This window comes from Siphateles boraxobius, unplaced genomic scaffold (genome assembly GCF_051911475.1).
Source record: "Siphateles boraxobius isolate OS27281-9 unplaced genomic scaffold, OSU_SipBor_1 41, whole genome shotgun sequence".
NCBI classification, from domain to species: domain Eukaryota; kingdom Metazoa; phylum Chordata; class Actinopteri; order Cypriniformes; family Leuciscidae; genus Siphateles; species Siphateles boraxobius.
In genome coordinates this window covers 39,783,026-39,809,353 of record NW_027509042.1, presented here as the reverse complement: position 1 = coordinate 39,809,353, position 26,328 = coordinate 39,783,026, and the positions used below count along the sequence as shown (strand labels likewise).

The window sequence follows — 26,328 nt, the reverse complement described above, 5'->3', positions numbered from 1 at the left end:
ATAGATAGATAGAAAATGTAAGAAAATAATATATATGTATTTTACTATTGTGACCTTTTTGGAAAATATCCAAAAGCCTCGGTTGGCTTTTGGCGCCATCGTATATACACCTCAGTTGTGTGTGGCTGCGTAGTAGGCGTGGCTACGCTGTGCGTGGAGGCCGTGGGCGGAGCCTGACAGACGGCGAGCCGCTGTGGTAGTGTGACTGATTTCTGCTGTCCGCTCAACGACGTATTATTGACAGAGAGACGTTTTGAGAGCCTGTGCAACTATGTCCGACGACGAACAGCAAGAGCAGACCATCGCCGAGGACTTGGTCGTGACCAAATACAAGATGGGCGGTGACATCGCCAACCGTGAGTTTGACGTTATCAGTGATGGAGGTGTTGAGTCGGTGACACGGGCCTCCACGCTGCTCTCTCGTGCATGCCATGTGTTAGGACGAGATGAGCAGCGTAGGACATCAGATCCCAGCGCTCTGACCTTATGCAATATGCAGCCGCTTAAGACATTTTTAAATGCATGGCTATTCCTCCAGTGCACGTCTATAAAGCTTGTGCACTTTTTGCAGGGCTACAGTGTGGAGGGACTCTTTTTGGAGCTAATGCTAGCTCTGGAGCTAGCATTAGCCCTCAGTGCATGTCAGTGAACACTTGTGGCTCTCACAATGCCAGCTGTTAGGGGTTAGTCCTCAAACGCATGGCATATTTGTGAGCTTTCTTCATGCATATGTCCACTATTGCCTCACTATTGCAGATCAATGCCTTGAGAGCTTTCCCATCCTAACTTATCTGTCAGCATTGCTTACACAGGCAGGGAACATCATGAAGATGTTGAGGGGATGATGACGGGGCTTTTGACATTGATTATCACTACAGAGCAGTTGGTGTCAATGACTATTGTATTCATTGTATTTTTTTGCACTGTGAACTTGAATGGTAGTGCACTAACTGTTACCCTTTGAGCTCCATTGATGACTCCGTGATTTTGAGTTTTGCCACATTTGTCGTCTTTGCTGAGAAGAAATTAAAATGTGTTGAAGTTCATTCCATCATATAAGCTCAAGCACCTGTTATCTGCATATCTTCGGTGTGTTAAAGGGATAGTTCACCCAGTAATATATTCTGGCATTAATTACTCATGTTGTTCCAAACCGGTAAGATTTTCGTTCTGTTTCGGAAAAACAAATAAAGATCTTAATGAGATCTGAGACCCTTTTGTACTTAGCTATGCAACTACCACTTTGACACTTCAAAAAGTTCATAAAAAGATCGAAAAACTAAGCCAAATGAATCTTGCGGTTTAGTCCAAATTTTCTGAAGTGACTCGATCACTTTATATGATGAACAGATTGAATTTAGGCTTTTATTCACATAAACATTCATCAATGCACAGATCAGTTGTGGTACATGGAAGCGCAAGCATGTTCACTTCATTCTTGTTACGCTGCCCGTTTGAGCTTCAGCAAGAACCAATGAGGTTTGTTCTAGGGCATCAAGCAGGTTCGGTTGAGCTTCTGTTTAGGTTTGACAATATCTATATGTGAAAAAAAGGCTAAATTAAATCTGTTCATCATATAAAGTGATTGAGTCTCATGGATTAGTTCAATTCATATAGATTAGTTTTACAATCTCTATGAAAGTTTTGAAGCGTCACAATGGTAGTTGCGTAGCTGTCTATGGAGGGACAGAAATCTCTCTGATGAAATCAAAAAGATCTTCATTTGTGTTCCAAAGATGAACCAAAAGTCTTAAGGGTTTGGAACGACGTAATTAATGACAGAATTTTCATTTTTGGGTGAACTATCCCTTTAAGCCTCAGCCACCCAGACTACGAGCACACACAATTTCTATGGACACAGCAACGGTTGTATTATCTGTAATATTAACGCTCTTCTGTTGGTCACACATCGTCATGTTATATGAATTCACATGTCAGAGTTCAACAAACTTGAACAGTTAAACAGTGAGTTTCACATGATGTTGCGTTTCCTGTCTCGTGCATTTGCATGTGTATGAATGGAAGTCAATAGAATGAAAAGTGTGATGGTCCTTTATAAGTGGTTCTATGTTTTTTTTTTTTTTTTTCAGGACATTGTTTTCAAGATATCACAAATTTTATTTGGGACATCAAGTAGAGTCCCAACACAGTACAAGAACAGATCTTTTTGTTTGTTTTTGTTAAATAAACAATATCCTTAAACCTGATGTTAAAAAGTATTAAAGGAATAGTTTACTCAATTTAAATTCTGTCATCATTTATTCACCTTCAAGTTGAACCCAAGAATGTTGTTACCATACAGTGGACGGTACCAAATTGACTTCCATTGTATTTTTTTTTTTCCACTATAGAAGTCAATAGCCACCGTCTGGTTACCAACACGATTTTTTTTCTTCCCCCCCCTTTTATTCAGCTAAGAAATAACGCCGTGATGTATTCATCTTTTTTGGTCACACGTCTTCACGTGATATGATATATTCACCAAGCTTTGCATGAGCTTCTGTTTCCTGTCTGCTGCATGCATATGAATAGAAGTCAATGGAACAAAACTGTAGTGTGACCGCCCGGCGCTCGCTTATTTTTTTGTTTGTTTATGTTGTATTTATGATTTTAAAAACGATGCTGCAGCAGACTTACACCAAAATACTGTACAGTATGATTTGATGAACAGCCTTTGGCATCAACAACAAAATATATGAGAAATGTTTCTTCTCCCTTTTAAAAGTTAATACGAAATTTTTACTATCAGGAGAAAATTCACCAAAGTGTTCATCTTGTCAGAATCCAATGTCCATTAAACATATATTGCTGGACTGTAATACTTCTACCCCTTTGAGGAACGTTTTACTCAAGATACATTTGAAAAGGTTTTTAACCAAGTAAATCCAAATGTAGTCTTAGCATTGTGAAATTTTTTCGGACGGAATCCAGCTATTTTAGCATGAATCCACACTATTGGGAATTTCCAGTGAGAGCGAAAGATTTCCCCGCACAAATTTCACAGCAGGTTCAAGTTGGTTGCATGGATTCGCAAAGTAACTTTTTTGTGAGCCATACTTCATAAATTGGTACACTATTGTCAATAGATTAAAAAAAAAATTTTGCCCTTGAAATTTCGCCGAAATTTGTGTACCACACCTTTAGTCTCTATTTTTATGTTGTTCTCTCTTTAGAGGCGTTGAGGGTGGTCATCGAGGCAGCCAAACCAGGAGTATCAGTTCTCAGCCTGTGTGAGAAAGGAGATGCTTTCATCATGACAGAGACTGGGAAGATCTTTAAGAAGGAGAAGGACATGAAGAAAGGTAGATGTCGCTAATCGCTTGTGGTTTAGTAAGAGAGTGAGTGGGCTTTAAATTAAGAGACGTCCTATTGAGCCCATTCAAAATAGATCGGTTCAGGTTTCGTCTCCTTCAGAGAAATCTGCTGGTCTATTTTGCAATATTTCTCTCCTCACAAATTATGCAGAACTTTTTTTTTTGTTGAGGATTGGTGGTTGTCCTTTCTTGCAGGCATTGCGTTCCCCACCAGTGTGTCAGTCAATAACTGTGTCTGCCACTTCTCTCCCCTGAAGAGCGACCCAGACTACACGCTGAAAGATGGGGATTTGGTGAAAATGTAGGCAAACCCCCTCTCCAGTTCGTCTGCGTCTGTCTAACCTCCTCATGTCTTTTCCTTCCTCTGCCCATCTTGTCTGCAGTGTTCTCCACTCTATCCCTCAGTGACATCCCAGTGTTGTCTCTGCCCCTTCCGATTGTGTCTTCCTGCTTGTTCCCTTGTTATCTGTGTTTCACTCTGCACGTTAATGTCACACTTAATCATTTTTAATAAAGTGTTTTATGTAGATTCTGCAACACAATTGTTATGAAATCTCTTTTATAGACCTTGTAGAAGCATTGGACCATTAAAAGGATAGTTCACCCAAAAATGAAAATGTTGTCATTTATTCTGATGAGTTTTTTTCTTCTTCTGTTGAACACAAAAGAAGATATTTTAAAGAATGTTGTTAACCAGACACTTGACATTAGCCATTGACGTTCATAATATTTTTCCTACTCTGGAAGTCAATGGCTACCATCAACTGTTTGATTACCATCATTCTTTAAAATATCTTCTTTTGTGTTAAACAGAAGGAAAAAACCTCATACAGGTTTGGAACAACTTGAGGGTGAGTTATGCTGGGTGTACACTGTAAGATTTTGCAAATCCTAAAAGATTCCTCTGATCCTAGGCTATAATCTGAAGACTTTGATCGTTAGATTGGCATGTTCACCGACAGCCAATTAATGACCATGGTGATCACATTTTACCTCCGACAAAACTCTGGCAGAGTCAGAAGATTTGCCTCACAGTCCTGCTGTGTGACTTCTACGATGACCATCAAATATCTTTGTTTTTCAAGACAAGCCATGACCAAAATTAACGTTAGAGATTTCTTTCAACGACGCATGTGATGCAGCTCACGGTCACAGAACGTGTCATTGATTGATGTAAAACTCCAGACGAGTTTTCTTGCGTGCGTCTGATTTGAACTCGTCTTGACTGTCGTACAGTCTGACATTAATGACAGCTGAGATCTTACAGTGTGACATGGCTTACAGCGAGGATCATGTTAGTAGTCCGACAAGGACTATTACTGTATATATTGTACAGTGTGCGCCTGGCTTAGGTGATGACAATTTTCATTTTTGGTTGAACTATCCCTTTAAGCTTTGACGGCCTAGTATCAACAAGCAGTCCTGTAATTCATCTTTGAAATAAACAGCTTGTTTTCTTATTTCCTTTGTACGGCATACACCGTATTTACATTGCTGTTGAAAACTGGTTCAGTGCCATATCCTGTCACTAGTTAAATATGTCACAAAAGGGGGTGGCAATATTACAATTCAATAGAAATATAGATAAAATACACAGGTAAATAATACAAAAACAATACAAATAAATTAATATGTATCAAAATTTCGGGTGAAATTCTAAAAATAAAAATAAGCATTGAAGTGGCCATAACAGGCAGTGTCATTTTAAAAATGGCCTTTTTTTATTGTATTCATTTGGAAATGCTCAAAGGTTTACAGCAATGGACATTTTCACATTTCCAGGGTTCTCAGACACCCAGGGTTCTCAACTATGATGGAAGTCGTCATAGTTGGGTAAACATCTATAGTGGTGAATGGAAATTACATAAAATATATTTTTTGCATTCACATTTGCTCAATTAGTGATAGAAAAACAAATCCACAATAGCGTTTCTACGGCTTTCCAAAGGAGGAAAAAAATAGCGAGAGATTTATTAAAGTGTTCAGAAGAGAGAAAGATGTCAAATTTGCCATCAGTCCCTTAACTAGTTTTAACACAGCGCCGGTAACTAGTTTTCTGAAGTTTAATGCCAAGATAATAAAACACAGTGTAGTGTTATAGATGTTCATTATATTTAAATATAAATGAAAACACATTGGAGTTTAATGGCTTTCCTGCAGCTGTATGTCTATTTTTCTATGTTCCCTCATAAAGATCTCTTATTCTCTCAACAGTGATTTAGGAGTACATGTTGATGGCTTCATCTCCAACGTGGCACATAGCTTTGTTATTGGAGCTACCAAGGTGTGTGTGCACGCATATATACCCCCCCCTCTCTGTTCCTACATTTTTAATTGTATAAAGCTTCATGGACTTCTTAAAGTGCAATTATAAAGCATGACAAGCCTCTCTGGAATATTTCTGCTTGGTCAGTCCCTTAATGGTCAGAAAGTTTAGAAAATGTCCCTTCCCAGGCAGCCAGTTTCCTCATTCCTACATAGATATACTAGTTTATTTCACTCGTAGTGTTCCGTTTCCTCTACTGCTTAATAGAATAATTCAATAAAAATGTCACGTCCATGTAATAAGTGTCATGATAATTGCAACATAAACCCAGACACAAAACAAGTGACTTTTCGGTTGACTGTTTTTTTTATCCCCTAATTCTTTTGATTTTTTTTTTAGGAAGCACCTGTGACGGGAAGGAAAGCTGATGTCCTCAAAGCAGCACACCTATGTGCAGAAGCAGCTCTACGTCTCGTCAAACCAGGCAACCAGGTTAGTACATACTTCACACAATTAAAGTGGAAAATAGATAAGTTTGGATCTCTTTAACATCTGAGACCATTAGCTGTTAGCCATTAGCCAGCCCCTCAACACAAGATCGTAGAGAATCGGCAGTATGTCTTTTATTCAGATATAGTGATGGTTTGTTTCTCATGCTAAGTCTTGTATCTTCTCCATCTGCCCCATTTACTTTTTGAAGAACAATCAAGTAACTGAGGCCTGGAACAAGATTGCCCAGTCATTCAAGTGCAATCCAATTGAGGGTGAGTTATATCTATTATTTCATTTGGGACAGACCAACCACAATTAAACAGACCAGTTCCAGACTAATTGAGACTAAAACAGACTAATTCCAGTTGCTGAAGTGCCTCCGCTATCGTTTGCCAGCATTTATCTTTTTTCACTGTGTAATGGTAGTCCTTTAAGGAAACATCATAGTGATGTTTGCCATAGCTCTATGAACCTTTCCCCTATTGAATAACTCCACCTAAGAGTACCAATACCATCGTCTCCCTTAAGTTTCACCATGTTTGAAAGCTGTGTACGGAAGAGCTTCTGTGCTCCTGAAGAGTGGTGCAGGCATGACATCACTTTGTTGGCCAAAGCGTGGAAACGCGTTAGCATTTTAGCACTTCCGGCTCCATTGTCCTGAACTCAATGGGTTTTTTTTTAATGGGGTTTTGGTTAAATGGCTGAAAAAAGTCTGTGGTGAACACAAGCTCAAGACACTTTCACGTTTTACTCTACAACATAAAATACTTGTTTTGTATTTGTAAAAAACTGTTATGTGTCGTGAAAAAGGAGGTTGCTAACAAGTGGCTAAATGAGACTACAGAGGCTGTCGGAGAGATTAAAAATCATCACGCCGAACTGGTAAACTCAGTCCACTTTTACAGTCTCGTTATGCTTATAACTGAGCTCTTATAAACTATTCTAACTTAAACTTTCTGGGAAAATGTTTTTAGATAAAAACTGGAAGAGTTGTCGGAAGCTTAGTGATGGTGACGTTGAAGTCGTGGAACCGTGGTGTAGTTCGTTAATAGCCTACCTTTAGCTTTTTACTTCTGGCGACTGCATTTAGGCTTCAAAATTCATAAAAGTTGTGTTCATCTGTGATATTTATCTTGATGGACAAAATGTGTAAGTATCATAAACTTTTGTGGATTAAATTTTAATTTAGCGATAATCCAAAAGCATATGGGAAAATCCTATCGGGTTTTTGTCGAGGGAACCAGTGTAATGCTAACTGCTGGTTGGCCTACAAAGTGACGTCATACCTGCACCACTCTATTGTCAGTGCCACAGATGTGACGGATCTCGCATACTAGTCTTTCCGTTGGGACTCTGTAAAGCATTGCAGACGTGGCGTTGGATGTCATCCGCTATGACACTATACGAGATAAGAGGATAAATTCTTGTGTCTCGATGGCCATTGTCGTTTTACGAATCACCACGACAAATGGATCGTGCCAAAATCAGCCGGATATCGTGTAGTTAATGAAACCTGGGATTTTTTTTCCCCCTTGGTTGGGTTCTGGATTCCACACATCCAAAATGCTTCAAAAAGTTTCTTAAAGAGATCATAAAAGTAATCCATATGAATTGAGAGGTTAATCCAAGTCTACTGAACACACGATTGCTTTATATGATGAACAGATTTAATTTAGGCTTTTATTCACATATAAACATTGATCAACACGCAATAGAGCACATCAAATATGATAAATGGAAGTTCAAATATGTTCCTTTTTTGCTGAACTCACACGTTAATCACATTTAATCACACAAAACATGAAAGCCAAGCAATTCAAAGTACCCGCAGAAGCCAATCTGAATATCTTGACTGTGATCTGCCCATTGTTCATTGAAGCATGTGCCATTATTCACAGTTTTCCTCTTTTGCTCATGGATAGGTATGCTGTCCCATCAACTAAAGCAACATGTTATTGATGGAGAGAAGACCATTATCCAGAACCCAACAGATCAACAACGGTATAAATCAAAACAGAATATTGTTCCTTTATTTTCTCAAATAAGCAGGTGATACTTGCTGTATCAGCTTGTAAAGGTGGGATAAGTATTTTAGTATTATTAAAAATTGCTGTTTATCTGTAAGATTTTTGCCTGGTGGATGAAATCGTGTGGACACAGATTCAGGCTAGGCTCTTTTGACTTAAGAATGCAAGCAAGCAACCACATAGCAACAAATTAAATGCCACTCAGAACTTTTTGCAACAAGATTTGCATGGGCAAGCACATGTTTTTCTCATTACAGGAAGGACCATGAGAAGGCAGAGTTCGAGGTTCATGAAGTTTATGCCGTGGATGTACTGATCAGCACAGGAGAGGGGAAGGTAAGTGATGCCCACACTCTACGAACGACACCTGCCATTGTAAATCTTGATCGTAATCCCATAGATCTCAAACAATGAAGACAAATGGACATTTAGTCTGAATGATCTTTCCCATAGGCAAGAGATGGAGGTCAGAGGACAACCATCTACAAACGGGACCCCAGTAAGCAGTATGGGCTGAAGATGAAGACCTCCAGAATGTTCTTCAGTGAGGTGGAGAGACGCTTTGACGCTATGCCCTTCACTCTTAGGTGGGCAAAACTATTCTTCAGTCCTTAGGTTCCTAACTTGGCTAAATCATGTTGCTAGCAAAGAGGTGCACCTGCATTAGATAGTCTGTTCCTAAATGAATGAAGCAGGTGATGTACAGTTTGATTAGAAGGATGTGGATGCTGTGAGAACTTTGGGGAACGATGTTCTGGAGTTTTTGATAATGTCCTCTATATTTGTAATTGCATTGGCACATGAGAATGCTAGAAGAATGACTTTAAAACTTAGTGGATCGATCGATGGATGGATGGTTAAGAATTCATGGCAATTTGGTTGTAAAGTCTTCTTTGTGTCCGACAGGGCATTTGAGGATGAAGGGAAAGCTCGTTTGGGAGTGGTAGAGTGTGCTAAACATGAGCTTCTGCAGCCTTTTACTGTACTGAATGAAAAAGAAGGTCAGTCTCATTATCATTGCACCATTTTTTCCTTGCTTTATCCCTTTTCTTTACCTGCTCAAATGGTAAATCCCTCTCTCCACCTGTATCTCTATTTAGGTGAATTCGTGGCTCAGTTTAAGTTCACAGTGCTGCTGATGGCCAATGGGCCCTTGAGAATCACCAGTGGACCATTTGAGCCAGAACTCTACAAGTCTGAACAGGATGTTCAAGATCCTGAACTGAAGGTATGTTAGACCAATATATTCGGTTTAAAATTGACATTAAATAGGTTTCTCCTAACTTGATGTTTTGGTTTCTTCCGTCATTTCCAGTCTCTGATCCAGAGTTCTGCAAGTCGCAAAGCACAGAAGAAGAAGAAAAAGAAGGTGAGGCCTTGTGTTTCCAAACATGAATTTTTCTTGGCCTAAATCCTTTTTTTAATACATTGAAAAATGAATGGGGACAGATGCTTTCAAGAGTCAAAAATGCACCATTAAAGCTCCATACAGGTAGTCCAGATGTCTTGTGTGCTATATTACAAATCTTCAGAAGCCAAACAACAGCGGTATGGAAGCTTTGAGGAACAAAATAAACATTTAAAAGATGTTTATAAATCGACAATCTCCACGTCTGTTCAAGATCTACAGAGCATTTGTACTTCTGCAAAAAACTGGGTATAACATGCATTGGAATTTTCAGCAAATAACTTATTTCATAGTTTTCCCCACGAGGCCTGCAAGTTGTATGGATTAAGGCAGTGGTTCTCAACTGGCTTGGCCATGGGACCCACATTTTCCTATGGTCATTAAGCTGTGACCCAAGGTTCCTTTTTACCTAACTTTGACCTAAAAAAATATTTATTTTTTAAATGTATAAGATCTGCTTTTTTAAAAATCAAGCCAATTTATTTCACAAAAATGGTTGAGACACAACTACATCCCACTGTACTTAACATACACATAAATTGTAAGAACATGACTGATACTGATGAATAATCAGTGTATGGTAAGGCTATTAAATAGCATTCCCAAACTATTTTTGTTAATATGGTAAAGTTAGTAAGTTGGTACGAGCCACCACAGTCATTTAAAAATATACAAAATAACCATGTGAAAATAAATTGACATTTTTGGGTTACGGAAACAAGTTACCATGGTAAATAAATGCACAATACTAACATGAACTTTTAATGAAACGTATGGAAACTGCTCCTGATGAATAGAATGAACATCATACAGTGCCTGCATGCGAAGCGGTCCTAACAAACGAAGTACAATTTATAATTTATTAGTACTTTTTGATCATTTCATGACTTGCTAATTGACAACATAACTACGACGTTGCATGCTCGTAATTTCTTTTGCGCTTTATTTATAGTGAAGTGATATACAGCGCATGCCGTGGCATTTGCGCGTGCAATTGAAGAGTGTGCGTGCTACAAGCACAGTATAACGGCTGACAGGACAGGAAAGTTTTCACTCTTCTGAGGTGAGAGACTTATTTCGTAACAAGTTACGAAAATAACGAAAGAATAATGACACTGACATATAACATCTAGTCAGACCGCAGATAAAAATCAGGCACGTTTTTCTCTAATTGAAGTGTCAACAGCTTTCATAGATGTCTTTCAAAATAAAAGTCTTGCATCAGAAAAACTTTGACTGTGACCCACCAGTTGAGAAACATTAAGGCATGCTCACACCAACTATATAACTATAACAATAGCTGTATATCTTTCACAATAACATTGTTTATTCTAAGCTTGCACTGCAGTTCTGTTGTCTGCCACTTTAAACCATGATGGATTCTGACTGGCTGTCAAGGTGTTTATTATTCATCAGCTGAAAAAAAATTTAATTATTAATTAATTAATTAATTCTGAAAGTGATTCCAACGATATTCTGTTTCTCTCCGTCGTTTTAGCTGTGATGTGGACTTCCCTATTATCCTAGCAGTAGACTGATTATTAAAACTTTATATAGCATTATAGTCAGGGCTTGATATTAACTTTTTTACTCACCAGCCACTGTGGCTAGTGGTTTTCCAAAGTTATTAGCCTCTCAGCATTTTCACTGGCCACAATTTTGACATTGATACTATGGGGAAAAACTGCCATATATATATTTGTAATATCTCATATTTGGCAGTAAGTATATTAGGATGTTGTTACTTTACAGTCCCTCCAGGATTTCCCGATAATCTTTTTTTTTTTTGTTGATCAAAATTACTGATTTTGTGCTGGCAATTTCCAGAAATTTGTGAAAATTTTGCAATGTTTTTTTATAGTTAGGATACAACGTTTAACATATTATGTGTTATATTAGATGCACAGTAGTCATAAATGACAATAGAACAAACAAAATGCTTAAATCTGGTTTATTTTGGTATCTTACTTAAAAAGGCTAGTCCAGTGGTAGCCTACTATCTAGCTTTAATAACATGATCACTTAGGGTGGGAAATATGACCAAAATCTTACCAGTAAACCTAATTAATTAGAAACTGCCTAATATAAGTAAAAGGTTCTCAAGTAACTAAAGGGATAGTTCACCCAAAAATGAAAATTAGCCCATGATTGACTCACCCTGAAGCCATCCTAGGTGTACATGACATTTTTTTTGTCAGACACATACAATCGGAGTTGTATTTAAAAAAAATGCCCTGGCTCTTCCAAGCTTGATAATGAGAGTGAATGGGTGTTTGACTTTGGAAGTCCATTAAACCGCATGTATTCATGATTAAAGTGCTCGACACGGCTCTGCAGGGGTTAATAAAGGTCTTCTGAAGTGAAGCGATGCGTTTGTGCAAGAAAAATATCCATATTTAAAACTATTGACTAAAATACCCGGCAGACGGCCGTACGCATCGATTTACACCGAAAGAGTTACATTTGAACTTGACGCACAACGTAATGATGAACGCGGTTGCAAAGCCCTGTTTGTTTGAAAAAAAAAACATTGTGCGTCAAGTTCAAGGTCCCGGTCCTTGGCACTTATGCGAGACGGCAAGTCAAAAATCCTTCGCTATGTTTCACACAGACCACATACTGTGGATGCACAACGTCTGTATCCTCGTGAAAATAATGCATTACAGCTTTAAATAAATATATATGTAGATAATATTATTAACTATTTTTGTGATTAAAATAATTTTTTGAAATTTATTTTGCGGTGAAATGACAAATTAGGCAGGATTGCAAAAAAAATCGACATTTGTGGATTTTGCGTTGTATTCAGCGATCGCTGGAGGGACTGACTTTAAGACCTCACGAACTGATCCATTATACTGTTAAACATGCATTTTCTTTCTCTACTATTTATGTTCACTTAAAACATAACTGACTGTGTTTACGTGATTACTCGCCAAGACTGGAATTTTGACATTATTTTGTGTTTAAAGGTACAATATGCAAGGATTTTTCGCCACCAGGGGTCGCTAACCTCTTACAATAACAAAGGCGTATACTGATGACGTATTTTCCACATTAAGCTGTATTATGGATCTTGTCGTCAAGCTGATGGATCTTTTATGGATGAGTGAATACATTAATGTTTTTAACATGACTGTGGTGTGAAGCAGGGCGCGATTGCTAGACGTATACCAGCAGCGCCACACACGAGTCCCGCGGATATAAAAGAATAACGACATTTCATTCTACCGAACTACACGCAAGTGCTGAATTAATACTCACACAGGACAGTTTATTAGACGAATCAAACTTGAGGTGATGCAGCACTGTTTCACTTGCTCTAACAGTTACACTATCACACTAAACTGCATTTGAGTGTGTTGAATGTTGTTAGTTAGGTTGTGTGTTGGCTGTATGAGACTAAGTACGTTAAGCTAGATCAACATTAGAATAACATAAAGATTATATTCTAACATTTCATCATGTTGAACTAAACATTGATAGTGTTATGTACATTTGCTCACCTGTCTAAAAGTACATGCAACACTCGCATCTATGTCGAGTCGAAGTTAGTCGCAGACGTGGAGCTCTCGGCATCTCGAAAGATGTTGATCTTCGTTTTAGTCCCCTTTTTGTCTCAAAGTCTGCTTGCCATGATTCAAAATGTTTGAACAAAACAACAACAGCGTGAGCGTTGTCCTGCTAGGCATAACCGGCCAGTTGTCAACGTCTGTCGCAATGGATACTATGGCAGTGCGAGGTCAAACCTGGCGGAAACCGAGGGTAACGCGGATATGACGTCATTGACTGGCGACTCCTCACCCCTGCTCACACGCCCCGTTTCCTTGGTTAAAATGGCAATTTTCTCACGATTTACAAATTGTTTGAAACATTTGGGATATTGTAAGTATTCAACTAAACAAAATATATAACATTGGCCTAGTGGTTTTTGGATATTTTACTTTAAAAATCCTACATATTGTACCTTTAAGCGCAATAAGCAGCAAAAACAAACTAAATTTAGTACTGAGAGGTTTTTAGGTGCGCACACTTTGGGTGTAAGCGTAAAATCTGCGGGAATGAGTAAAATGATGCGCAATCCCATGTCGAAATTCAAGGACTGCTGAACTCAACCTGCATTTGGCATGTGTTAATGTCAAATATAATGTTATAGTTTATCGTTACACTTATTGTCATTGGTGTGAACCAGCCTTTAGCCTTCTGATGCTTTTGTCATTACGGAGCTGACTGTCCCCATTCATTTCAATTATGTGAAAATAGCATCAGCCCGCACAAAGGAACGACAGCTATGTCGGTATAAAGTGACTTGAATTTTATGGGTTCACTGTAACCTTTTTGTTAAAGCATTTTGGTTAGTTTACATAACTGAATATATCATTATTCAATTGTCTTCATGCCCTTCTCTGTCTGCTCTGTTCTCTGTTACAGGCCTCTAAAACGGCAGAAACTGCTACAGGCCAACCAGCTGAGAATGAAGTTGCAGCCAAATAGAGGCGACACAACTTCACTCTCTCATGAAACCCCCGAAGAGCAAAAACTTCAACATTTCATTCTTGCCCTACTGTTTTAACCTCTTCTTTAACAAATGTTTAATCAAGAGTCCGTGTTAAAGCCTTGTTTAAACATTTTTGCCTTCCCCTGTAATGGAGAAATGTAATTTAGATTTGGACTCCAAGCGAGTGCAACAAATTTGTACTTTCATAATGAATCCATTTTACTCTTTTGAAGCACTCAATTTACATTTCAACTGGAACGCAATGCCTTTTTCAAAATGTAATTAAAAAAACATCGCAATTCTTTTGTAGAGTTGCGTTTTTCCACATGTACTGAATTGAAATACACATGACTGTTTGAAATGCTTTGTTTGGCCCAAAGGTTCATTTGAAACCGCATTACACTAGATTAGATTAAGTGGTTTGGAGAAATAAACTAATTCGATTTGCAGGTATTTCTCAGGGTTCCGAAGATAAAAACAAAATCTCCCTTATATGAGAAGTAGTTTTGTACAATTAGGATTGAAATCACATCCATGAAGAATTTCATGACTTGCCGTGGTTTTAGAATTGGAATTCGATGTACAGAATTCCTAAGCAGTCTTGTGAAGCTATTGTGTCTCACAAAAGGGAAGATCATGTGTTTTTTCTAACTGCCATCCCTAACATTTCATGCTTCGTATGTGTATCTGAAGACGACTCTTTAAACGTTAGGGAATTTTTTGTTCAAACTTTGTTAATTCTTGGATATGTCCTTTAAATTTAATCACGTTTTGGTGTGTTTAATTATCTTTTGTTGATAATCAGGGACATTTTCCAAACAAAATTCTAAGATGTATTCAAATTAATATTAAAAAGTCCGATTTATTAGGGGTTTGGTTGAAGGTCTGATCCAAAATACACTAAAGCTACTTCTACCCACTGAAGTGGGTTATAACTTCCACTTGCCAAGGGCCAACACATTATCACGTTCTCTTTACTTCTACAAAGCAATAGAGTGTCTGTTTGACTGAATATTCAGATCAAAACTAGGCTCGGACTAGATTGAGAAGCTTTCCAAGTATTATCTTACAATCTCGTCAGTGCAGTTATTTCAAGAGGCAATGAAGCAGCTCTAGAGCATTTCTGGATCAGCCCTATTATTTGGGGTTTAGTTGAGGTTGGCTCAGTAGATCTTTTGAAATGTTGGTTATTGTGACTTAGTTCTGTTTCCAGATTGTAAAGGTTTATGTGGGAGAGGAGGTTGGAGGTTTGGAATCGACACAATCTTGTTTTTGTAGTATGAACCATCATATGGGACTATTTTACAACTAATGAAATAAAACATAACTTTGAATAGAATTTCTTTAAGATTGTCATCATTGTAAAAATTTACACTATGCCATGCCTTTGTTATGAACAAGACATTTAAAGGGAAAGTTCACCCAAAAAAGGAAATTTCTGTCATCATTTACTCACCCACCCTTATGTTGTTCCAAACCTGTGTGAGTTTCTTTCGTATGTTAAACGCAAAAGAAGATATTTTAAAGAATGATGGTTACCACACAGTTGACATCACCCATTGACTTCCAAAGTAGGAATAAAAATACTATGGAAGTCTATGGGTGCCGTCAACTTTGGAAGCGCGTACACAAAAACTCGCAGCTTTTTACATTTTTGGATGAACTATCCCTTAAAGTTAATTATGTTCAATAGCAGTAAGTGAATGTAATAGCTCTAAGATAAAATAACAGGAACTTTTGTTTCGAAGGTTTGTGTCGATGTACTATATATGAACCAGGTAATTGCATCTACCGATTTAACTATCTAGCCAAAAGAAAAGTCGAACCTTTGAATGGTATATTTATTATTTATAGAAGGCAACAGGGGGCGCTGTGCGGCCTAGACTATCAGATCCATGCTCGTTCATTAGATCATTGGTCCAATACAACTTTAATAGGGACAGAAACATTAAATCGATAAATACCAGAGATAGATTTTTTTTTTTTAAATCTTTGACATGAGGTACATCTTGGATTTAGTTAATTGCAATTTATGTCAGTGAGGTAATCTATTGATAAATTTATCCTTAAAAATGCCTTATCCTTTTTTTTTTAAACGAATCATAGTTTGGAGTATCTTTTAAACGAATCAATGATTCTGAACAACTGGATTTTGACGGATTGATTACCATTTGTAACCACAATTTTACAACAAATACCATGGCTAAACTATGATTAGAGCAGCAACACCATGGTTCATTTGTGGTTACCATGGTTTAACTGTAACCATGTTTTTTTTTACATTTATTTGAAGTAAAATTATGGTTAATTTTTATAAAAAAGCAAGTTACCACAGAGAATGTCTAGGCCAATAGCAGAAATGTTACAAATACAACGTGGTGAATATATTTACAGCTTACGTTTTACAGTTTTATCAACATGTTTTTAAAACAATTCACCAATGTAGGTGATGAAGTTTTCGTTATTTTTATCTGTTTCGAATAAAAGTAATTTGAAACTAACTGTTCGAAAGAATCGATCGGAAATGAGTCCGAAAATGTAAGACAACTAACGTTACGAGGTTGTAAACGTCAATATGCTTTACAGTTTTATTTTTTTTATAATAAATTTGAATTTTTTTTTTTACTTAGGCTATTTTGTAAATTAAATAAAGTAACCTGCCCTCTTTGGTAAATATTTCACGCTCACGGCCTTGAAACCAATATGATACAGGCTAGCTCCCGCTAGAAGAAAGAGAGCTTGCATGAACAATCAGCTTTGTTGGGGGTGTAATGCTAATAAACCAATAGCTTGTGGTCAAGGTCCGGTACAATCCAATCCCCGTTCCATAAGCGCCCCGGTGGGTGTGACTGGAGAGGCGGGCGCAAGAGAGTGCGATGCTGAGTTCGGTTGAGGAGTTCATAGAGAAGCAGGGCTGCGGACGGTGGCATCAGTGAGAACAGAGAAGGGGCGAAACAGGGGAATATTTGGCCGCCTTTCAAAATAACTGGATAATAAAAACTGGACGCGCTGGATTGCAACTAATTCATCTCTTCGTGCACGTAGGTCTCATCGCTGAAACCCTCTGGTAAGTTCATGCGTCTTTTAATGTTGGCCCGGTTTTTTCCCGTTGCCGTATAACGGATTATTTTTTGCATTACTTTTCAAGCAACTGGGAGAGCTCGCGCGCTAACCCATGTTAGTGAGCTTGTTATTGCGGTACCTTTAAAAGCAGATGAATACATGTTTATTTGTAGGATCATTTGCTTTTGGGCAGCCACGAGCAGCACATGTTGGCTAATGCACTAATAAAACGTTTGTCCGCCTCGACACAGGCCATATACCGGGAGATGATGATGATGATGATGATGCGGAGGCGCAGCTCCCGGTTTGCAGGCGCGAGGAATGAGCACGAGCTAGACGGCCGCCAAAAACTTTAGCTATTGTAGGAGAAAATGTTATTTCTTAACGGTTCCGTCGCGTTTGTATATGTACCAAACCTATAATATCAAACTATTTGTAAGACCGTGACCGTTAGGAAGTTGGTTGGACCGGGTTTATATCATTGAATGAATTTTGAAGGACTGGCCCTGAAGTACCGCTTCATATTACAGGGGATTCATCACCCATATAACGGCTCTTATGTGTGAAATAACAGGCACGACCCATTTTCTTTGCCCTGCTTGCCTAATTCTATCCTTTTTTTCCTCTTTGAGAATTACAGTAACTCTTAGTCCAGTTGTAGGCCAGACCATCTGGCTTCTGCTTCTACTGGGGTTTTCCTCCCGTTAATGCGTCTTTGAAAGGCCACTGGAGGTGGTCCAGTGGTACAGAGATATTAAACCTATATTATCTGGTATGTGTAAACAGCTGCTTGTAAAACAGTTTACTGAAAATATGAGCTTTGTGCGGAATAAATCCACATACTTTAAATTAATTCAGTAGTTTGTCTTTTTATTTAGAGAATTTAAGCAAGCCAAATGACAACTATTTTATTGTTATGATAAGATCTATTTTGAAATACTACCCATGTATAATATATATTAAATGCATGTTGCTTAATGATGTATCTGCATTCTTGGCTATATCCATGTAAAACCAATATAGCCTAATATTTGACTGTTCATACTCCTATGCCTAGCCCCTGTCTCATATCAGAGTGAATATCTGCTCTTCCATTACTAACTCCCTCTAACTCTTTTTCCAGGTGGCCTATTTTTAGTTCCTCATGCCGGAGATGGCGCAGCGGAGCGGGCAAGAGGACCCTGAGCGGTACCTCTTTGTGGATCGGGCCGTGGTCTACAACCCAGCTTCACAGGCAGACTGGACGGCCAAGAAGCTGGTGTGGGTTCCCTCCGAGCGGCATGGATTCGAGGCGGCCAGCATTCGAGAGGAACGTGGAGAGGAGGTGCTTGTTGAGCTGGCTGAAAATGGCAAGAAGGCCCTGGTGAACAAAGATGACATCCAGAAGATGAACCCACCCAAGTTCAGCAAAGTGGAGGATATGGCGGAGCTCACCTGCCTGAATGAAGCGTCTGTTCTGCACAACCTGAAGGATCGTTACTACTCTGGGCTCATATACGTAAGTGTGATGTGATGGTGTTTGCTTTCTTTTTTTGCTTTCAAGTTGAAGTCTTGTTCTACTTTGGTTTTCGAAGTAATTTTCATTATTTTTATAGGAGTATATAGGCTTCTTTGAGAGTGTAGGGATAGGGCTGCTTCTAATGATTATTTTAATTGTTGATTCATTGGATAACAAATCGAATTTTAATTTCTGTGTGTCTAATGTGTGTATATACACGTGTGTATACACACATGTACATGGGTGCTCGTTCAATGAAGTTTAACAGAGACTCACTTGCTGTCAGGACAAACCTTTGTACAAAATGGAAATGCTCATGGTATATTCTATTTCTAACACTCACAGATAAGGATATAACAGTACTGTGAAGAAGGCACATCTCCAAACGCATTAAACAGCACACATATCTGACATGGTGCCTGACAGGACAAGCTGCATTAAACTGAATGCTTACAAGTTTAAAGCGCATAATATGAACTTTAAAGCATCTCATGTTTTGGATAGCTTAGTTAATGCACTTTTTTCACAGTGTCTCAGTCATTGTCCTCCTCTATATTTCAGATGTTTTATGTTCATAGTAATGCATTTTTCACTACCGTAGAGTGGCGTGACTGGTGGAGGTTTTCTGTGCACCGACACGATAAAGCCATAATTAAATTTGTTGTTGATTATTTTCATTTTCGATTTTGTCGATTAGGCATAGTTGTTGCAGCCCTAGTTTGAGTTCATAAGTACCTTGTGGTCCTGAACCACTTTACAGCATGCACTAAGAGAGAGGAACTGAGGGACTTTTATTGTTCAAGAGCGAGAAAGAGAGTGTGAGGCAAGCTTTTTGGTGTTTAAGCCCCATCATTTCCTTTATTTCCCTATGAGGTCATTATAGAATTTCAATGAGAAGGGCCACTTTTCTTCACACTGTCCAGTGACTTCTGTTGATCTTTCAACCTAGTCACCAAAAACAACAACACTGGATCGAATATATCCTGTTCAACTTTTAATTTCCCATCACTGAAAGCTTTTTTCTGGTCGTTGGTAACAGAAATCATCTCGACTGGCTGCACTTTATGAAGACGTTTTGAAAGCAGGCAATGTTGTTATTCATTTTACAATATCATATTCTCCCATACCCGCTCAGCAGTGTTGAACACGGTCCGGCTGGATTGTAAGGCCTGCTCCCTGCTACCTTGTGATTAAGGCATGTTTCTGTGGCTGCTGGGCTTCCTCCCCATAGGCTACAGTAATTCGCTCTGGAGGCCCATGCTTGACCTAGCCAAAGCTGAAGTTTAATAACAGGACCTTTGTTTTGCATTGAGTTACAACTGGCTCGTAATATCTGCAAGATGTTAAGATGTCAGACTGACTTGACAACCCGTGCATACCTCAGCGTACATCAGTTTCCTTATTATTGATGGCTAATTATGGTTGACTAGGGGTATGAAGATACATTTAACTCATGAGACGATAAACGATATTGGGTTCATGAGAATGAGATGATTTTTTTTTTTTTTTAAGAAACACTAGGCTATATTTTAGAATATTTAGAACAATATATTTTTTAAGAAACGCTATATTTAAGAAATCTTCAATGACAAAATCTGACTTTTATCTTTAAAAAAAAAGTATTTTATTTGACTGAAAGTCACAAAATGCTAAACAATGCAGGTGCATTTTACTTATTATTTAACTAATCCAGGGCTTTCACTAGCAATTATTTTGGTAATCGAGCAAATGGTCAATTATTTAGACAATTCGTTAATTGAGTAATCGGATAATGTTTTTTGTGATAATAAAAATGACTTAAAATGCATAATAACAGCGAGGCAATAATAATTGGTTTACATAAAGTATCAAAAGCAAGTAATTGCTAACATAGCATAATCAGAGAGCGCTTTATTTGTAGTAACAGTAGTACAGAATTTTCTCCACCATACAATATATATTTTTATTAGTCCATGCCATTTAACAACACAAGTCATCCAGCTTTTTTAAATATGATATTCTAATATCGATCTGGCTTACTGCAGTGTGCAAGAAGTGTCTCATAGCAGCCACAAAGCTAACGCACAGCTTAACGTTAACAACTTTCTAGGGCTGAAACGATTCCTCGAGTTACTCGAGTTACTCGATTACAAAAATTCCTCGAGGCAAAAACTCTGCCTCGAAGCCTCGTTAAATTCCTATGACGCGCACTATACGCGCGGCGCAGGGATTTGATTGTTTCACACGGACCGTTTATTCACACGGACCTGTTCAGGAAGCATATATTTTGAATTTAGTTGGCGCGATGGCGGAGAATAAATATGTAAATAAACGGCAGAAATTGTCTAAAGTGTGGGATCATTACACACTTAATTCACTTAATACACTTAACTCGCTGAAACAAGGTAACGTAGTCTAAGCCTATTGATGTTCGCTGATTTTAATCCCATACTGTATTTGTAGCGATGTCGTGATGCGGTTTGACTAGATATGATTTTTAGCTTTGATGACATTTTTAAGTAGTAAACGTAACTATCACGTTCAATTGCAAGAGTATAGCCTAAAAAAAACACACACACACACACACACACACACACACACACACACACACACACACACACACACACGCCAGTCAGACCAATTGCAGCAATGCATCACATATGCTTAAACTTTTATATAGTATATATACTATCAATAATTTCAGCATGCATTCACTGTACACACCGGGACGTGATGGAGGAACAAATGTTGTATTGCAGTCTTTGCGAGACCTTGTTTGTATTTCACGTCTGCCAAATACAGACAACAACAAAAAATTAAAGTCCCAAGCTTGTTGGTTTTTAATAAAGATTCGGAGTACTCATTTTTCAGTTAAAACGCACGGAACAAAAAGTGCGTCAGCTTTTACTGCGTGTTCAACAAGTCACGTTACAGCTCTTCTTCAATGTTAAACTACCAGAATACACAAATATGCTTAGATGCTTAGAGTGGTTATATTGTAACATCTTAAAGGAAAATTCACATATGAGATAGCTTTATAACTTGCATACTATATAACTTATAGTATATAACTTATAACAGCTTTAACTGAAATAGACACAAGTTTAATATAACTATTCTGTTAATAAAACACACACAAAAAAATATCCGATTAATCGATCGACTTAGTGCTAGATTCATCGATTACAAAAAGAATCGATAGCTGCAGCCCTACAACTTTCACGACACTCAAATGTGTTTTAGGTATGATTGTTTTGACCGAGTAAAACAGTGCTGTTACCCGACAATTTTATTCCGTCAAATAAATTTACCTGTATGAGTTAGTAATTCAGCAATTGTGGCTATTTCATTAGACTGAAATAAAATAATGCGAATTTTACTGATCAAACATAACTGTTAGGCTGTGTGTCCACCAAAGCGTTTTTAGCCGGCTGAAAACGCTAGGCGCTCTGCTGAAAACGCCTAGCACTGAGCGCTTGAGAGCGTTTTGGCAGCGCTGCGTTTTTTCAGGTATTTGTCCCGCCCCTCCTCCACTGTGATTGGACGGCTGTGTAAAAAGTGACAGTGATGAGTGCAGCGTTTTACCCAAAGTTGAAAATTTTTCAACTGTCGGCGACCAGTAAAGAACGCCGGGCGCTCAGCGTTTGAGCGTTAAATACACGCTCAGCGCCTCGTTACGCTCATGGCGTTTAAAAAACGCGGCGCTCCCATTGAAAACAATTGGAATTTTACGCCAGGTGCGTGAAAAAACGCTTTGGTGGACACACGGCCTTACAATGTTCAAGTTCAGGGAAGAAGGAGGTGGATGTTAAACAACTTTAATTGTAAAAAAAAGAAGAAAAAAAGCCTACAAGCATAAAAACATCAATGTAAAATATGCCAGGCTCTGTGCCCACGCCCTGATTCATACCACAGTAACGTTAATAAAATTTAAAACGTCAGCTCATCCAGGAATATGATTTCTGCCCGTCAGCTGTGGAGGTGAAGATGACAACTCCCATGATTCCATGCTCATTCACAGCGTCATCAAGCTACGTCTTTGTTATTTTTTTAAGAAGCGACCTCTATTGGCGAAACTTTCATACTGTGTCTTTAAAGGTTATCTGTTCTTTTTGTGTGCGTGGATAGTGACCAGACCTCAGGCTGCTGTGTGGTATGTGCTCATATCTGCTGTGTGGGCAGAGCCGTGGAGTTGCTGCGTTCCTCTCTGCCTTCCCACGCCCCTATGTTCCTGAATAGCATGATGGGAGATGCATAGAACAAAGTCCCCACACTACAACACTATATTGGTCTTTTTTTTGATAATCTGTTTGTTACACTCGAATGTACTTCTAGCTACTTCCATTACATTACAGAGAAAATGCATGAAGTGACCTGGTATAAATAGGCCCTTTGAAATAGCGGCCTGCGCTACCAATGTGGCCACCTTGTAAACAAACAAATTAGTAGACATATCCCCTTTTTTTTTTTGTTTCTGTGCCCCCAATCCAAGTCATTGAATATTCAGTATCTGCTGATACCGAGTCCCAATCCGATAGTGCTTGCCTTGGTAAACGCTTTAAGAACATTAAAGTTAATAAAATCAATCTAATGTAAATAGGGCTGTGCAGAGAGTTTCTATCACTATGGAGTAATTCGAATACAGCAATTACTAAAGTAATCTCTCTACCTAGCCCCAAAAAAAAAAAAGTTGCTGTTTGGATTTAATGCCTTGCTCACGAGAATGTTTTTGTTTGAAAATGCATCTTTTTCTCTGCACACTGAGACAACTGCGAAAACTGAGCTTTTTGAAAACACTTTCCCAAGTGGATAGATTTGAAAACGCTGTTTTCGTGTTTGTGTGGACACTGTGAACGGAGGTATTTTAAAACAATGATGCATGTCTAGTCGTGACCCATTTTAAACTGATAGATTTGCATGTTTATACCGCTATTGTGCCTTTTATGTGCTGTTCACTTTCACACTGTTGCTAAAGATATGTTACCTTGTACACTCTTCATATTAAAGTCCTGCAAAGATGACAGAAAATGTGTTCTCAATTACTGTCTTGTGGCCAAATATTGCGTTTTAGATCAAACATATAATGGTGACTTAGTGCGACCTGGAAGCATTAGTGAATGGTGAGATATTTTGCTAAATAAAATGATCCTGCCAGAAGAATAGCATAATGATGTCTGTTCCCTCTGTATCATCTCAGTGAGAAAACGCTTGAAAATTGCCAGTGTAGACAGAGCATTTTGAAACGATTACAGCGTTTTCAAATGTATCTGGATTAATTTAGACGTAGCCTAAATAGCAGAGTCTCTGATTGGATCATGTTTTGCAGTGATTATGTTTTATGTTTCTAGCATGTTATATGTTTGGCAACAGTTCTTCTAACCCTAATTGATGGTTGTTTAAGAGATGAAAATCTACACACTCCATGTAGGAAGACGCATCATGGCCATATTCCAGGATGACCATGTCAAGATTCATCAGGCTCAAATTATGAAAGAATGGTTGGGGGGAGCAAGAAGAATCATTTTCACACATGAATTGGCACCTCTGAGTCCAGACCTTAAACTCATTGAAAGTCTTTGGATGTGCTGGAGGAGACTTTACAGAGCGCTCAACTCTTGCATTGTCAGTACAAGATCTTGGCAAAAAAAAAGTATGCACCTCTTGATGGAAATAACATCACAGCATTTATTTCCATGCAGTAGTAGTACATTAAAGTTCTTAAATGTTAAATTGTTAATGATCGCAGTTGTGCATATCTCATAAATGGGAAGCCGTTTTCTTCCATGTACAGCCTGACAAACATGGGAGAATGATACTGGAGAAAAACAAATTTCCAGCCACAAGTCTCTTGAGTCCCAAGTCTATTGTTCTGGCCTGAGTTTGGCAGGATGGCTTTGTCTAGTGGGGAGATGGGAGTGGGATGTAGACTCAACTGTCCTGAATGCACCCCATTACTCCTCCACACCCATATAAATGCCCACTCTCAACACAACCTCAGCCAATAGAAAGACTCTTCAGCAGACGGGGATTACCTCTTCCCTGACTCGTGTCTGGATCACACAGCAGTGGCCAAAGACGTTCAAACAAACACAAGATGCTCCCAGTTAAAGTCTCGTGTGTGGAACAGCATGAATAAAACTAGTAAATGTCTTCTGTAATGAAGTGCATACTCACTGCAGGACAGCTGCACTGGCCCTGAAAGCATGCCAGCATTTCTCAAGAAAAACACCTTTGTCGTGTTTCATTCTGTACACTTAATGGCAGATATCAGTATTTTTCAGTTTTCACTGCCCCTTGAAAAATATCTTAAATTCATGATAAACAATAATCTGTATTTTATCTCATTACATTATTGAATTGTTCTGAAATAAAAATAAAAATCTGTTGGCATTATATCATAACGCTTGTCTAAGTATAATTAATTCCTAATAGTAATTCCAGATTACATTAATGTTTTTCTATTAAAAAACACCAGCAAAAAATAATTTGTATTGTCACACAGAGTTAGTGCATTTATTCAGCAGCAACAATCGCAAATATAGTCTCGAAATCCATGTGTGGATTTATTACAGTTCATCTGGGAGAAGGTTCTCAGCAAACAGCACAAGTGACTTGTGAAGGAACACCGACTGACTGAATGACACTTTCATTTAAGCAGAATATCTCAAACGAAGATCGCTAAACTCCATCTTACTTGTTTATCAGTTAATGTTGGGCGATATGCTCCATTGTCATATCGTTCTATCGTCAGCCTAGAGATTTTAGTGAAGTTTTTGTTTTTTAACTACATTTAAATCAAAGATATAGTATGTATAGCACAGTTAGCGTTTAATGGCGTTGAGGTCAAAAAATTGGTGTCATAGATTTTGTTAAATTAACATGAGTTATGTATTAAATCATTAATTAAATAGTAAGATAAGTATCAGTTAAGTATTACATTTTCTTCCATCTTTTGTTTGTGTTCTTGTCTCTGTGCAGACGTACTCGGGACTCTTCTGTGTGGTCATAAATCCATACAAAAACCTCCCCATATACTCCGAGAACATCATCGAGATGTACAGGGGTAAGAAGAGGCATGAAATGCCACCTCATATCTACGCCATTTCTGAATCGGCCTACAGATGCATGCTTCAAGGTAAGACTGTAATTAACAAATATTCCTTCTGTTCTCAGTCAGTTCATCATGTTAAGCCCCATTAACACCTCTAGCTAAATATTTCTGGATTTCCACTGAGGATATTGCAGCAGAAATAAAGAGGGTGTTTTTGTGTTTATTGAATCTTTTTTCAGCTCTTGCTGCTAGATGAGGATAAGACCACCAGGTGTTATTAAGCAGACACATTTCCTTAACCATAAAGCAGAATATGAAATTGCTAGCATTTTCAGCCAACCTTTAATGTTATTGGCTGTGCTTTGTGTTTCATTGTATCATGTGACTTAGACGGAAATTGAATAGACACTATTTCCTATGGCATCTATTATATTTCAGTTTGTTTTTTCATCCCAAGAGATAAATTAATTTTATTAAGAGCATGGAGAGAAAAAGGTTTTTTTTCATAATTTTTTTTTTTTCATATTTCATTCCAGTGGGCTTGAGTTTTTCTTGTCCCAGCTGTGGGTCTGTGCATATTGAAGTGAGAAGTGTAAGATAATACGTATCAGAAATTTCTTTATCGGTTACTAAAGAAGTTTTAGAGAGACAAACTTTTGAAACGTCACTCTGTTCTTTATCATATTTCATTAGCTGTGAATACTAAGCCTCTGTCCATCACAGTAGGAGATC

General features: G+C 38.1%; 2 protein-coding genes across 7 annotated transcripts in view; both read left to right on the top strand.

Annotated features, from left to right (window-relative positions):
• Nucleotides 1-134: 134 nt before the first annotated feature.
• Nucleotides 135-15,344, top strand: pa2g4a (proliferation-associated 2G4, a). Its single transcript, XM_077199662.1, has 13 exons — nt 135-356; nt 3,174-3,302; nt 3,510-3,615; nt 5,529-5,598; nt 5,980-6,072; nt 6,281-6,344; nt 7,995-8,073; nt 8,357-8,435; nt 8,553-8,686; nt 9,006-9,100; nt 9,200-9,327; nt 9,415-9,468; nt 13,939-15,344. Exons 1-13 carry the CDS (start codon nt 272-274, stop codon nt 13,999-14,001), a joined length of 1,179 nt encoding a protein of 392 aa, XP_077055777.1. The 5' UTR covers nt 135-271; the 3' UTR covers nt 14,002-15,344.
• A 1,527-nt stretch (nt 15,345-16,871) lies between these two features.
• Nucleotides 16,872-26,328, top strand: part of myh10 (myosin, heavy chain 10, non-muscle) — a 56,704-nt gene continuing 47,247 nt past the window's right edge. For 3 of the 6 annotated variants that reach the window (XM_077199618.1, XM_077199624.1, XM_077199619.1), the window contains exons 1-3: nt 16,900-17,072; nt 18,192-18,566; nt 25,524-25,680. In XM_077199618.1, the coding sequence (XP_077055733.1) occupies nt 18,213-18,566; nt 25,524-25,680 (511 nt within the window). In that variant the 5' untranslated portion in view covers nt 16,900-17,072; nt 18,192-18,212. Of the gene's footprint in view, nt 17,073-18,191; nt 18,567-25,523; nt 25,681-26,328 lie in introns of all 6 variants that reach the window. The other 3 variants (XM_077199621.1, XM_077199623.1, XM_077199620.1) reach the window with 3 other exon arrangements.

Bases quoted from the DNA above. Each gene is read 5' to 3' on its own strand.
- pa2g4a (XM_077199662.1), top strand. From the start codon at position 272: ATGTCCGACGACGAACAGCAAGAGCAGACCATCGCCGAGGACTTGGTC. The intron at 6,073-6,280 runs GTTAGTACATAC...TACTTTTTGAAG, and splicing joins TCGTCAAACCAGGCAACCAG to AACAATCAAGTAACTGAGGC. The intron at 6,345-7,994 runs GTGAGTTATATC...GCTCATGGATAG, and splicing joins CAAGTGCAATCCAATTGAGG to GTATGCTGTCCCATCAACTA.